This window comes from Ahaetulla prasina, chromosome 14, assembly GCF_028640845.1.
Source record: "Ahaetulla prasina isolate Xishuangbanna chromosome 14, ASM2864084v1, whole genome shotgun sequence".
Classification (NCBI taxonomy): domain Eukaryota; kingdom Metazoa; phylum Chordata; class Lepidosauria; order Squamata; family Colubridae; genus Ahaetulla; species Ahaetulla prasina.
Window position 1 is genome coordinate 13,414,001 of NC_080552.1, and position 15,435 is coordinate 13,429,435.

General features: G+C 47.2%; 1 protein-coding gene across 1 annotated transcript in view; it reads left to right on the plus strand.

Annotated features, from left to right (window-relative positions):
• The window catches only part of LOC131185274 (ankyrin repeat and fibronectin type-III domain-containing protein 1-like), a 397,608-nt gene extending 382,965 nt beyond the window's left edge, over positions 1-14,643 (plus strand). Inside the window, exons 16-23 of the mRNA XM_058157670.1 lie at positions 1,634-1,849; positions 3,202-3,368; positions 5,280-5,430; positions 8,605-8,773; positions 10,452-10,618; positions 11,838-12,048; positions 12,208-12,863; positions 14,125-14,643. Coding sequence (XP_058013653.1) covers positions 1,634-1,849; positions 3,202-3,368; positions 5,280-5,430; positions 8,605-8,773; positions 10,452-10,618; positions 11,838-12,048; positions 12,208-12,863; positions 14,125-14,412 — 2,025 coding nt within the window. The 3' untranslated portion in view covers positions 14,413-14,643. The remainder of the gene's footprint in view (positions 1-1,633; positions 1,850-3,201; positions 3,369-5,279; positions 5,431-8,604; positions 8,774-10,451; positions 10,619-11,837; positions 12,049-12,207; positions 12,864-14,124) is intronic.
• Positions 14,644-15,435: the final 792 nt, after the last annotated feature.

Below are 15,435 nucleotides of genomic sequence, written 5' to 3' on the forward strand. Positions count from 1 at the left end.
ATAGTATAGTATAGTATAGTATAGTATAGTATAGTATAGTATAGTATAGTATAGTATAGTATAGTATAGTATAGTATATTTATTTATTTATTTATTTATTTATTTATTTATTTATTTATTTATTCGTATTTTTATACCGCCCTTCTCCGAAGACTCAGGGCGGTGTACAGCCAATAAAACAACAAAAATCCTAAACAAATTAAAATGCTATAACAAGTTTAAAAATCTGATTCGACCGCTGTATACTTAAAATATTCGCTAAAATTTTTCAGAAGCTAAAACCCTATTAAAAAACCCGCTAAACCCCCCATATTAAAATCAATCAGGTCAGCCCCGCTTGGTGAAAAAAGAAAGTCTTGAGCTCGCGTTTAAAGGTCCGGAGATCCGGAGATCAGGGAGGAGACGGAGTCCCACCGGCAGCTCATTCCATAGAGCCGGGGCCCCCACAGAGAACGCTCTTCCCCTGGGAGCCGCCAGCCGACATTGGCTAGCCGACGGCACCCTAAGAAGGCCCTCCCTGTGAGCGCGCACTGGACGTACCGGACAATGGGAGGTAACTGTATAGTATAGTATAGTATAGTATAGTATAGTATAGTATAGTATAGTATAGTATAGTATAGTATAGTATAGTATAGTATATGGGGACGCAGTGGCTCAGTGGCTAAGACAATGAGCTTGTCGATCGAAAGGTTGGCAGTTCAGCGGTTCGAATCCCTAGTGTCGTGTAACGGGATGAGCTCCCATTACTTGTCCCAGCTTCTGCCAACCTAGCAGTTCAAAAGCACGTAAAAAAATGCAAGTAGAAAAATAGGGACCACCTTTGGTGGGAAGGTAACAGCGTTCCGTGCGCTTTTGGTGTTGAGTCATGCCGGCCACATGACTACAGAGACATCTTCGGGCAGCGCTGGCTCTTCGGCTTTGAAATGGAGATGAGCACAACCCCCTAGAGTCGGGAATGACTAGCACATATGTGCGAGTGGAACCTTTACCTTTATAGTATAGTATAGCGCAGGGGTCAGCAACCCGCAGCTTTGGAGCCACATGTGGCTCTTCTGCAGCTCCCTGTTGCTCAAAATATGCCTCACAACCGCCAATGTGTGACACCCGCCGGCATGCAATTTCTTGAGCTTTTCAACCTCAGTAGGCCAACCATGGATAATTCCAAGAAAAGAAAAGTTGCAGGAGAAAACAGAATGTTTAATTCAACTACATATGCTAGTTTTGTGGCCGCTCAGGAAATAGTCAGGCACGGCTTTCTTGGAGCCTGGGGAGGGAGAAAATGGCCTTCCCCCCACCCAGAGACCCTCCGGAGGCCAAAAACGCCCTCCCAGGGCCTCTGCATGAGCCCTGTACTTACTTGGCATCCAAAATGGGCCGTGTGGAGACTCCTGGGAGGAGAGGGGCAGCGTGGGAGGGTCCAGCCAAAAATCAGCTGGAAATTGCATGCATGCTGGAGCTAAGCTAGGGCAATGGCTCGCGTGCCCATAGATATGGTTTCGCATGCCACCTGTGGCACACATGCCACAGGTTTGCCATCACGGACCTAGATAATTACACGCCCAACTGCATTGTGTGCCTGTGTGTGTAGCAGATACTCCATCTGACGCTGTTTCCTCTCTCGGTTGCTGTGTAGGGTCTGCTAGGAATCCAAGACCTGGGTCAGGTGTTTTTCGAACCCATCAAAGACAAGCAAGGGAACATTTTGGTGGCCACCCTAAAAGAAGTGAAGACCAACCAAACCTTTGAGAGCGTTCGCTGGGTCCCTCTCTCTAAGCTGCAGACCAATCGCAAGTCAATTTCTTCCCCCGAAGAACCTTCAGCTCTGGATGTCCTTCTCATGACCATGCAGGTAACTCATTGTGCTTTCTTAGCAGAGAAGGCGAAGTTCTCCTTCAGTTATGGAGGAAAAATCACTTTTAATGTGGCGTTTTCTTAACCTTGGCAGTGTTCTGACCTAGGCTTCTCTAAAAAGCAGGAAGCAGAGTCTTGGTCCCGGCAAAATCCTTTTTTATTTACACAACTGTGAATTCCTTTCATTCACAGTCAGCAAGGCCTGTCCAAACAGTTTTTCAAAAGAATATTTATCAACACAGACCTTATCTCGCTTGGAAAGCTGCCATGTCAATAGTTTCCAAAGGCAGTGCAAGGCAAAACTTGGCACAGAGTCTCTGGGATTCATGGACAGATCTTTCCACTCTTGAAACAAACAAATAAATTGTTTCCTGCAAATGCCCCCTCCCCATTCACTCCTCTTTTGTTTCCTATGGGAGGGACCAATCACCTCCAAGGTGTGGCTTTACTCCAAGTCGACCCTGCTTTCTTAGTTGTTCTTGTCTTCTGGCAGCTCTGCATATGCGCACACTGGGAACAGTCTCCAGCTCTTCCTCTGCCTCACTGGTGTCTTAACTCCCTCTCTGCCTCCGACGCAGAGCCCTCATCCGAGCTTTCCCCAGCCCCCAGGATTGGCCCATGTTCCTCCCCAACCTCCTCACTGTCTGACTCTGCTGCCAGCTCGGCTGGCCTCCAGCGGACCACAACTTAAAGGCAGCTTTAAGATGGGTGGACTTCATTTCCCAGAATTCCGCAAGCAACAAGGCTGGGGAATTCTGGGAATTGAATTCCACCCATCTTAAAGCTGCCAAAGTTGAGAAATGCTGCTTTAACAGCAGGAGAAATGATTTACACAGAGGCCGTCACGGATCCTGAGTATCTCCAGGTAGGTTATTTCTGCTGGAGTGGATTGTAGGGGACCCCTAGCTTAGATTGTGGTAAGAAGCTTGCAAACTAATTAGAAAATTAGAACATTTAACATTGTTAAGCTGTCCACAATTACCCTGTGCTAAGATGGGCAGACAATATACAATTAAGTCAGTAAATGTATAAGTAAAATGCCAGTGGCCGGACAGAAGGCGGGACTAGAATTTACCGTCTCCTGGTGATTGGCCCAAAGTCACCCAGCTGGCTTTCTTGCCTAAGGCGGGACTAGGACTCACTGCCTCCTGGTGATTGGCCCAAAGTCACCCAGCTGGCTTTCTTGCCTAACGCAGGACTAGAACTCACCATCACCTGGTTTCTAACCTATTGCCTGATAGTTATGTTTTTCCTGTTTCTTGGATTCCATGGATTATTTTTTTTCTGTAGGATTTACTGGGGGAGAACAGGCTACCCCTCAATGGCCGTTTCTTAATATTTCATTTTCAGGAGAAGTTAGCTTACCACCAGAACAGCAGCCAAGCGCTTCCCCCTGGACTTTACCTGGGTTACCTGAAGCTTTGCAGTGCGGTTGACCAGATCCGAGTGTTGGTGCCTGAACAATTGCCTAACATCTTATGTCATGTGAAAATACGGAGCAATTCCAACATATCTAGGTAGGATTTTCGAATGAGAACTGATCTTTACTGGCCACCCTTGCAAATTGCAGTTCTAGCCAGATCCGTAGCCAGATCAGGATGACCTGAGATTCCTTTGCAGGTTCATCTCCTGATTAAAAATTTGCAAATGGAGGAGAGAGGCCTACGACAAAGTTATAGAAACTGGGCTGATGGTTGACTGGAAAGGTTAAAACCAGATAAAGCCAGGTCGTGAACTGTAGTATGCAATGCGAAATATAGATTACAGATTAACAGAGTTGGAAGGGACCTTGTAGGTCATCTAGTCCAACCCCCCCCCCGGTAGTCCTTGATTTATGACCGTGAGGGAGCCCGGCCATCACGAGTCGTGACTGTCATAAAACAGCTTGTTCACGTGACTAACTTGATTTTACAACAGTTTTTGGAAGTGGTTGTTAAACAAATGCAGCAGTCGTAAACCAAAACCAGTTATTTGCTATTGCCGTGGTTTTGCCAAAAACTGGAAGTAACCACCAGGCGGTTTCCACACAACCACTGCAAAACAAAGTCAGGTGAAATGAGGATGCTGCAAGCAACTGTAAATGCAGTCCAGTTGCCAAGTTGCCTAAAGTTTGGTCATGTGATCACGGGTATCCAATGCAAATAACCAGGAGCCTTCATTGAATTCAAAGCATTATTGCTAAGAGTTGTGGTGGTGCAGTGGTTAGAATGCAGTACTGCAGGCTACTTCTGCTGACTGTCGGCTGCCTGCAGTTTGGCAGTTCAATATTCACCAGACTCAAGGTTGATAGCCTTCTATCCTTCCGAGGTGGGTAAAATGAGGACCCAGAATGTTGGGGGCAATAGACTGACTTTGTAAAACCACTTAGAGGGGGTTATAAAGCACTGTGAAGTGGCATATAAGTCTGAGTGCTATTGCTACACCCAAGAATCTGGTCAACTAATGGTTAAATCTAAATTGGCACAAAGTAAAGGTCAATGGAATTCATAGGGGCTGGACTTGGATCTCTTGTGGCAGTGCAATGACTCCAAACTTATGACACACTTAACCCCACCTTCCAGTTTAACCTGCTCATCTCCTACATCGGAGGCAACTGTCAGAACTTTGAATCTGGATCTTAAGCAGTTAAGTGACTGGTTACAAGTCAAGGATTACCTGTATACAATTAATGGAATAGCAATAGCACTTAGACTTACATACCGCTTCACGGTGCTTTCCAGCCCTCTCCAAGCAGTTTACAGAGTCAGCCTCTTGCCCCCAGCAGTCTGGGTTCTCATTTTACCCACCTCGGAAGGATGGAAGGCTGCGTCAACCCTGAGCCTGGTGAGATTCGAACTGCCAAATTGCAGGCAGCCGGCAGTCAGCAGAAGTAGCCTGCAGTACTGCATTCTAACCACTGCGCCACCATGGCTCAGAATATCAATTGGACTAGTTCATCAAAAGGTTAGTCTGCATGAAGCATGAAAGTACCAACACAAGAAAGCCAGGAGTGGGCTGCTGGGGGTTCGCAGGGGGTTCGCAGGGGTTCGGGAGAACCTCTAGCTAAGATTCTGTGCAGTTCAGAGAACCCCCAAATCCCACTCCTGGCTGGCCATGTCCACTCCACCCTGCCCCTCCCAGGAGTCTCCATTCAGCCCATTTTAGATGCAGGTAAGTGCAGGGTGCGCGCAGAGGCTTGGGGAGGGTGAAAAAAGGGCCTGCTGGAAGTTCTGGAAGCCTCCAGAGCCTGGGGAGGCTGTTTTTGCCCTCTCTGAGGTTCAAGGAATGGGTCATGCCTACCCAGCAACCAGGCAGAGAATCCCTTGCTAAAAATTTTGAAGCCCACCCCTGAAGAAAGCCCAGAGTTTGTATCAAATTGTCTATGATGGATACGGAGGTATTTACTTTGCTGATTTCTTCTCTGCATTTATCCGTTCTCCACATTCAAGAGAGGAATGGGAATGGCTGCAGAACCTGGCTAGCATGGAAGAGCCCATTCCCTCCGAGCAAGAACTGGAAACTTCTCAGCGGCTTTTCCTTCAGGAGCTCCAAGGGGCCATCCGAGAGCTGATGCAACTGGTCAACATCCCACTTCACGAGGTAGATCCTAGGTGGGAACCACGTTATGGGGGTGGGTGGGAGAGAGAGAGAGAGAGGGAGGGAGGGAGGGAGGGAGGGAGGGAGAGAGAGAAGGAAGAAGGAAGGAAGGAAGGAAGGAAGGAAGGAAGGAAGGAAGGAAGGAAGGAAGGAAGGAAGGAAGGAAGGAAAGAAGGAAGGAAAGAAGGAAATAAAGTGTGGGGTTTTATAGCATGTCTGAACTGGTCCCATCTTATTCTGACAATCCACAACAATGAACTTTAGCCAAAGGTTCTTCTGACGGTGCAGCCAGGAAGGCAAGGTTGAACCCAAATGGACAACTTCGTAGTTTGGATGCAGATTCTTTTCAAAGCCACGGTGGCCCCATTCTTGCACAAGTCAATTTTGTTGATGCTTTGTTGATATAAAATGGCTTGATTTGGGTGTATTTTTTTTAAATTTACATTTATATCCCGCCCTTCTCCGAAGACTCAGGGCGGCTTACACTACGTTAGCAATAGTCTTCATTCTATTTGTATATTTATATACAAAGTCAACTTATTGCCCCCAACAATCAATTAACTCGCATCTAAGTAAAGGTAAAGGTTCCCCCGCACACGCGTGCTAGTCGTTTCTGGCTCTAGGGGGCGGTGCTCATCTCCATTTCTAAGCCGAAGAGCCAGCGCTGTCCAAAGACGTCTCCGTGGTCATGTGGCTGGTATGACTCAACACCAAAGGCACACCAAGTGCTGTTCCCTTCCCACCAAAGGTGGTCCCTCTTTTTCTACTTGCATTTTTATGAGCTTTCCAACTGCTAGGTTGGCAGAAGCTGGGACAAGTAACAAGAGCTCACCCCGTTACGCGGCGCTAGGGATTCGAACCGTTGAACTGCCGACCTTCAGATCGACAAGCTCAGCGTCTTAGCCACTGAGCCACCGCGTCCCCTTAACTCGCATATAAAAGGGTGTAAATTGTTGTCATGGGAACAACAACCCACTTGCAACCCTCTCCTTGATATCTTCACATGAGGGACGTGAATCAAATAAATAAGTACGCATCTATATATCTCTTATGATTGGAAATGCCAGTAAAGCACGTTCTCAATTTTGGGGAAATTTAAATGATTGATTCATCCACTCTCAGCCCCTCTCCAGATCTTAGTAGTATTCAATTCACCACAAACTTAAGAGCCAATTATATGACCAGAAACATTACATCAGCGGTTCTCAACCTGTGGGTCGGGACCCCGTTGGGGGTCGAATGACGATTTGCCAGGGGTCGCCTAAGACCATCGGAAATATGGGAAGTATACTTTCGAGTTGAAGAATCGCGCTCCAATGGTTGACTTCACAAGCCAGCTGCAGGCTCTTCAAATCGCTAGCCGAATTCGGTTTCAGGCACGATGAATTAAAAAAGAGAGAAATCTTTGCTCTGATGTCTCCCTCTCAAGCCAGCTGCAATCACTCTCAATCGCTAGCCTAATCTGGCTTCAGGCGCAATAAACTTAATAGGGGAGGAGTCTCCGCTTTAATGCCTCCGTCCTCAAGGCAATCGCAAGCAGTTCAGATCGCTAGCCAATACGGCTTCAGGCGCGATAAATTCAAAACGAAAATAATTTTACGGTTGGGGGTCGCCACATCGTGGAGAATTGTATTAAAGGGGTCGCAGCACTATAAAGGTTGAGAACCACTGCATTACATCAATGCGGAGGGTGGCTGGAGCATTGGACAGCTTCTTTTGACACTCACATCTGTAGCCTGAAGGGTAATAAAAGCCCCACTTTCTAAAGCAAATCAGCTTTACAAATATTAACTAATCCATATCTATATCCTTTATCTATTTGTCAGGCTCAAAATCCACATAACCTATTGTTGGGGGGATTTTATTTTATTTTTAAACGGCCCTAAATTGTCATCATATTTGGGTCTTCTTCAATCGACTAATTCAGAAGGAATTTGAATAAGGTTTGGAAATGGCCATCAAAATACAGTAGTGGCCCAAATTGTGGAAACCTTTCGGGAAAAAGTGTATTTTCTAAAATTAGCTAATAGCACCACTTTTTTTTTTTTTTTGGAGTAGTACCATAAAGTTATATATCAACAGAAAGATAATTTAATCAAGAATGTAATGCAATAAATGTTATGAAGGATTTGCTATTAGAATAGCAGTTACAGTATAAAGAAGAAAAGTGAAACATGTAGAAAAAACGAGATGTACAAAAATGATCACCATGTCAGTTAATATTTAGTTGGCAACCTTTAGCATGAATTACAGCCTTACAACATCTTCCCATGGAGTGAACCAAGTCTTTTAGTTCTGAAGCTGTTCTAATGTGAAACCAAGATTGAAGGATTGCTTCTATGAACTGGGTTTTATTGCTGGGTCGCTTCTGACTAACAAGTTTCTTTAGTCGGCTCCAGAGATTTTCAATTGGGTGAAGGTCTGGGCTATTCCCAGGCCATTCCAGCAGTGGAATAGGATTATCTTGAAAATCCAAAAAAAAGGGGATGTTAGTAGCCTTCAAACCTCAAAAATACACTTTTCCCAAAAGGTTTCCACAATTTTCGGCACTACTGTATTAGCTTCTCCTCGTAGGTCAATGCTCAAATTCCTTTGCTTCCTACCTCAAGTAAAATGCATTTGTATTCTATATTAACCCTATTATTACTCATATTAATATCATATTATTCATATGATTCATCAGACTGTGTAGCAAGAGGAAAGTTCAAAACATCTTTCTAAGACATTCTGGTCATTATAAACCACCTGGATATAAGCCGCCCAAAGGAGCAGACAATGGTGATTTGCTGAACGAATGAGAATTAAATGGAGTGAATCCACCTGATTTGTTTTACAAGTCTTCATTTTACAAGCTAGTTTTTTTTTTTTAATGTAAAAAGATCATTATGGATCCTCTTTCCTTCACCACCGTTGATTAACAAGATCAAACACAGACTCCGGAGATCCAGATTCAGGTCCTCACTTGACCATATGTGATGAAATAACTTTGGGCCAATATCTTAGCATCATAGAAAGGTGGTGAGGACAGTATTATTTTTCAAAGAAGAGGGAGAATATGAGTGCAGTGAGAATCCCCTCTCTTTGTAGACTCCATACTTCAGCTAGGAGCTTGGAGAAAATCAATAACAACGTAAGACTTCACACCAATAAAACATTTTCTGTGTTTAAATTCTGCAGGCCAAAGATTTTCGCTTGTACAGTCAGGAAGTTCTGGAGTTTGGACCACAGGTCTCCTTCCTTTTACTTCTTCCCCCTTCAGATGATGTGTGTACTGCTCCTGGCCAGAATAACCCTTACACCCCTCGGTCTGGCTTCCTCACCCTTCCTCTTCAGATCTTCGAGCTAGGTGAGAAGAACACTGGGGGGGGTGGTTCAAAATTTTTTACTACTGGTTCTGTGGGTGTAGCTTGGTGGGCGTGGCATGGCTTGGTGGGCCTGCCTTGGTGGGTGTGGCAGGGGAAGGATACTGTAAAATCATCCATTCCCTCCCCAATCCAGGGGAAGGTTACTGCAAAATCCCCCATTTCCTCCCAATCAGCTGGAACTCAGGAGGCAGAGAATAGATAGGGGCAGGGCCAGCCAGAGGTGGCATTTACCGGTTCTCCAAACTACTCAAAATTTCCACTTCCAGTTCTCCAGAGCTGGTCAGAACCTGCTAAAACCCACCTCTGGTCCACAGCGAGTTATCCTGTGGTGTGTTGGCTGCAGCAAGATGGCCGTGGTGAGATGGCCATGGCGAATTGATTACCATGATTTGTCCTAAACTCCAGTTGTGGAATTCAAATTTTTTTACTACTGGTTCTGTAGGAGTGGCTTGGTGGGCATGGCAGGGGAAGGATACTGCAAAATCCCCATTCCCTCCGCATTCCTGGGGGAAGGATACTGCAAAATCTCCATTCCCACCCCATTCTGGGGCCAGCCAGAGGTGGTATTTGCCGGTTCCCCGAACTACTCAAAATGTCCACTACTGGTTCTCCGGAGCCTGTCAGAACCTGCTTAATAGCACCCTTGCTAGTTCCCCTTATCCTCTTTCTTGAAGGCAAAATTGCACCATGTTATTCTCTGTGGTCTTTTTTCCTTCGTGAGATCACTCTGCTTCCTCTCTTCTTTAGATAAGAAGGCGTTTTGCCACGCCATCTCGTGCTAAGGTGCAAAGCTCAAATTAGTACACTACACTCAATTTTTTTTTTTACAATAGACTCAGATTGATTTTTTTCCTCTTTGAAACATGCCCTCCATGATTTGTAGATGTTCTGTCCCCCTTCACCTCCGTCAGAGCGATGGCTTAATTAGCCGGCACTATCAGCTCTGGCAGCAAAATAGCGAGCGTCGGCCAAGTGTCTCTGTTATCTCCCTCGACGCCGATGAGTCAAACAGTACTTCAGCTCTTAGTTAAGCAGTTAATTTGGCTGCTACGAAGAGGCACAGCAGCTCTTGCTGCCTTTATATCCTGTGGGGTGTGGCTCCATGACTCAGCACTTCCTAGGCCGCCCCACCCCTGCTTCTGTTGTTCCCGCCTCTCCTGCTTACGAAACCTAGGGTCAAGCCAGGCCTGATTGCCATCAGCTGGGTCTGGAGGCGTGGCCTGTGGGGGGAAAGAGTCAGGGGACAGAGGCCTAGTTATCTCCTCCACCTGGCCTGCCTCTGGCTCCTGGAGCTGAGCCAGGGAAGCCGGTGCTCCCGAGGTAAGTCCTGACAGCCCTTCTCCCTCACTTTCCAAGTCACTTTCTGGCAGGAGGCCCAGCTCGGGGGGCGCAGACACAACAGTATGAAGAGGCATAGTTTATTGAATCAAGGGGGAAAAAACGATCTGGAAAGAACGAGTAACAAGTGAAAAGCTTTGGATGCTGAAGTTTTGAGGTCACCAATAAATACTTCTATCATCAAACACCACTTCAAGTAGAAATCAAAAATCATGGAGGACTCTTTTTGTTCGAACCCGTGCAAGAATCAGTTTCTGCTCCTTGGATGCTTTTTTTTCCTTTTCATGACATCCGATGTCCTTCCTTCTCTTTCTTTTGTAGTTCATTTCTTCATTTACGACCATGAGTTCATTAGCCAGTATTGTCAAGTATCTGCCTTTCTGGAGCTGGAATCACTCCTCTCTCAACAGAGCCTGCGGGAGGCCTTTTCGGACTCCGAACTAACTACTGCCAAGCAGCGGCATCAGCAAGTTCAGGATTATATACAGGTACTGTGAAGCAGGGAAGAATGGTGCAGTGGCCTAGAGGTGGAGCTCTCCCCTCACAATCAGGAGCCTGTGAGTTCGATCCTAGGTAGCAGCAGATATTTCTCTCTCTGGGCACACTGAGTAATTATCTGCTGCAAACTCTGCATTGGTGACAGGAAGGGCATTCGGCCAGTAAACACTCTGCTCCCTTCAGTTGCCCCAACTCCACCTCAATGTAAGGGATTACGGAGTCATTAAAAGACAAAAAAAAAAATTCATTTCATAGGTAACTTCATTGTGGCTGGAAGGGAGTGGGGCTACTCTGTGCTTCCATGTTTACTCGTGCATCCATGAATACCAACGAGCAGTCAAAAGACATAATGAAAACTCCTTAAATTGCACAACAATGCAATGGTTGTTTCAATGGTTTCAATCAGGAGATAGTGAGCATCTAGACCAGTGATGGCTAACCTTTTCGGCACCGAGTGCTGAAATGGGTGTGCATGCCAGAGCACCAGAACCCAGAAGAGAGCAGCATGTGTGTGGCAGCCAGTTGCTTTTCCGGGTTCCGTCGCACGCATGCAGGCTAGTGTGCATACACACACCAGGACCCAGAAGAGAGCAACTGGCCAGTGTGCATGCATGAGACAGAACTCGGAAGAGCAGCTGGCGTAGTGCCGTAGGTTCGCCATCATGAGATCTAGACCAAGCTAAGTCCAAAAACACTAGAGAGTTCCCGGAAGCCTGGCACTCAGAGAAATCCGCCATCAACGGGCACTTAAAGATAAAGAACATCTACATACCATTCCAAAAAGACAATCGAAAAACTAAAAGACCACAATCCCAATAGAAGAGAATATTTACAGTTCAGAGTTGAACTGTGGGGATGTTTGGTGCTCTCCGAGCTTGGTGGTTTTCTTGCGGATGTTTCATTACCAAACTAGGTAACGTCATCAGTGCTTGGAAGGAAGTGGGGAATGGGACCAGGATACCCTGACCAGCAGTCAACAACCAGATAAGCAGAGATTAACATCAAGCAGTAAACAATACTCTAAACCATGGTTTCCTTTATAGAGTGTCTGACCCATTGCAACTTTTCCTTTGGCTTTTGGCTAATGGTGCCTTTTGACATCCTTCTGGTTGATACCAGAAACCTATGACAGGCAAGGTATGGTAGTTGTGTGTTCTTGCAGACCTCTGAAATTCATACCTGATTCTTTGGATCCCTTTTCTTGGACAGCAAATGGAAGAGATTTGGCGAGAAATGCGTTGGATGATGGACGCCTTGCAACATGCCCGATACAAGCAACCATCTTGTGGCCTCCCACTTGTGTGGTTCATCAAAGAATCGAGCACAGCACAAAACGAGAAAACTCAATCAACCTCTTCTCACTTAGACTTCCTTCCGTCGCCAACCCCATCTCCTGAAATGAGCCGTAAGCTCAACTCCGGTGAGTGTTTAGTATGTTTTTACAAGGGATCTTCTATGGCTACCAGTTGGATCCCTCTTCTGGTTGGTGTCGAACACCCAGCAGCCCACTCCTTCTTGGGAGATATCTGAAAATATTAGAGATGGAGGCCGAAGTGACCTTTGTATCTTCTTCTTGCAGATTCACACGGGATCTCAGATGAGGAAGGCTCCTCGGAAGTGTTCTTAGCTACCGACAGCGATTACGACTCCAGCAGCGCTCAGAGCCCTCGGGAACTTGACCTCGTCTACTCTTCTTCGGGACTCGAATGCTGCAGGAGAAGAACTCCTCGCCCCTTGAGGGACAATGCCCCTGACGTCCTCCAGAGCCACGAGCTCAAGATGCCCCCCATGCCTCCTAAGGAGCCTCAGCCTCTCTCAGAGCAATATGACAGCGACTTTGTGCTTCCCAGCCGACAAATTGAGCTACTGCGCATTACGGAGAAAAGGCAGGCTTACTGTGTCCGGACCAGCAGTCTGGATTTCCCCAAACCCTTCTGCCACGGGGCCAGGAAGTCTTGTCCTGGTTCAGTGGACAGCTCTCCAACCGAGAGCAGGACTGCTGGCCACTGCAGCTCTGTGCTGTCCGGAACGAGATCCGCTTTCAATTCCAGCCATGATTGGCACGCAGAGAGGTTGGGCGCTATGTTTCGGACACGTTCGGTAGAGTGGACTCAGACCTTCCAGGAGACATCTGAGTCGGGGCATGTAGCAAACTGGGGCAGGTTGCCAGGTTCCTTCATCGTACGTGTATGCGCTCAATACGAAACGGGGCTCTCCAAAGAAACCAGCGTCAAGGTACCTTTAAATTCCTGGTTTCGCCTGATCAGCATTGTGGTGTAATGTTGAGAATGAAGGGATGTTTGTGGGGGGACTAATTGTTCTGACCTCGGTTTCCCCAAAAAGCACGCAGCAGAATCCTGGTCCTGACAAAACCCTTTTTATTAAACAAAGAGTGAATTCCTCTCATTCACCTTCAGCAAAGTCTTTCAACGGAGAATTGAGAGTCACAGACCTTATCTGGCTTGGAGAGCTGCCAAGCCGATATCTTCAAAACTTGGCCAGGAGTCTCAGAGAGTCACGAACCAATTAGGCGAACTAATTGTCTCCTGCAAACTCCACTCCCCTTTTGTTCCTCTTTTATTCCCTCTGGGAGGGGCCATTCATCATCCATCTGTGGCCTTACTCCCAAGTCGACCCTTGTTCTTTAGCTGTTTCCTTCATCTGGCAACTCTGCGCAGACGCACACTGGGAACAGGCTCCGGCTGTTCGTCTGCCTCACTGATGTCTGACTCCGAAGGCAGCTGATAACTGGCATATGGCCCTGGTCCCCCCTCTGCCTCCGACGCAGAGCCCTCATCAGAGCCTTCCCCAGACTTCTGGCATGCACTGCACGTATACATATGCACACCTTGCATTTGGTGCGTGGTGCACACTGCGCATGCGCAGCCAGCAAACCGGTAGTAAACTGGTTCAGATTTCACCACTGCCTCACCCCCTTCGCCTCCGTCCAAGCGATGGCTTAATTAGCCGGCACTATCAGCTCTGGCAGCAAAATAGCGAGCGTCGGCCAAGTGTCTCTGTTATCTCCCTCGATGCCGATGAGTCAAACAGTACTTCAGCTCTTAGTTAAGCAGTTAATTTGCCTGCTATGAAGAGACACAGCAGCTCTTGCTGCCTTTATATCCTGTGGGGTGTAGCTCCATGACTCAGCACTTCCTAGGCCTGCCCCATCCCTGCTTCTGTTGTCCCGCCTCTCCTGCCTACAGAACTTAGGGTCCAGCCAGGCCTGATTGCCATCAGCTGGGTCTGGAGGCGTGGCCTGTGGGGGGAAAGAGTCAGGGGATGGAGGCCTCATTATCTCTTCCACCTGGCCTGCCTCTGGCTCCTGGAGCTGAGCCAGGGAAGCCGGTGCTCCCGAGGTAAGTCCTGACAGCCCTTCCCCCTCACTTTCCCAGTCACTTTCTGGCAGGAGGCCCAGCTCGGGGGGCGCAGACACAACACTCATTCTCGCATGTTCTTCCCCTTTGTCTAAGCCCCCCTTCTCTTTTTTGCACAGCTGCCCCTCACTAGCAAGATGTCAGCAGAAGACGTGGTAAAGCTGGTGGTCCAGGAGACGAACGGGGTCTCGCGCAAGGTCCTGGGAAATGCCAACGCCGTCTGCTACAGCGAAGAACAGTTGAGCCACTTTGCGTTAGTGTTCGTATCGGATGACGTGGAACAGTGCCTCCCCAACAATTTCCTGCCCCTCTCCCTCCAAAAGACCTGGCCCAACGGGAGATTCTGTGTCCGAATCAAAGACATGTCCCCTCTCTTGTTTCGGTATGGCCCAGCCACAACGGTATGAGGGGGACGGACACCAGAAGGAGAACAAAACACACAAGGACCACCCGACTTCCAGCGAGCTTCAGAAAGCTCATCACCAATGCTTCCTTCTGAACGGACACTTTCGTGCCAGATGTTTCGGGCCAGAGGCGTATTGGGCAGTGTGTTGCTTTTGTACGTTTGTGTGTGTGTGTGTGTGTGTGTGTGTGCGTGTGTGTGTGTTTTATTTTACCAAAGAGACAACAAGACTTGATTGTTATGACCTCAAGAAGTGGGGGTGAAACCCAGGAGCCTTTTTGGGGGGTGGGGGTGGGGGGTAAAATTCGACTTTTGATCAGCTGAGAAAACAAAGCTGGTTAGGGATAAAGAAGCAATATGTAATCATATATATTTTTTCAGTCGGAACAATGTAGAAGAGAGAGAAACGGGGTGGGGTGGGGCATTCTTGAAAGAAATGCACTACACTAGAGAATACACTAGAGCAGAGGTGGGTTTCAGCAGGTTCTGACCAGTTCTGGAAAACTGGTAGCAGAAATTTTGAGTAGTTCGGAGAACTGGTAGTAAAAAATCTGACTGGCCCCAGGCCCCATCTATTCGCTGCCTCCCGAGTCCCAGCTAATCGGGAGGAAATGGGGATTTTGCAGTATCTTTCCTCCGAGTGGGGTGGGAATGGAGATTTTACTGTATCCTTCCCCTGCCACGCCCACCAAGCCACACCCACAGAACCGGTAGCCAAAAAATTTGAAACCCACTACTGCACCAGAGGGCTCTCCAGGAGGGGGAAAGGCCCATGGCAATCTCACAAATTTATGCCCCATTATCTGTTTCTGTTTCGTTATACTTGGAGAAGTAGGAAATTATTCTTCGAACAAACTCTCCTCTTTTTGAACAAAGCCATTCATAAAAGACGAACCTTCGTCTTTTAACTGCTTTGTTCAAGTTGTTAAAAGGAGACTAACTGCTTTAAATTTCTCCTCCCTCTCTTTCCCCCCCCCTCCTCTTTAATACCATCCTGGCTATTTTGTAATACGGCATATTGCAGATG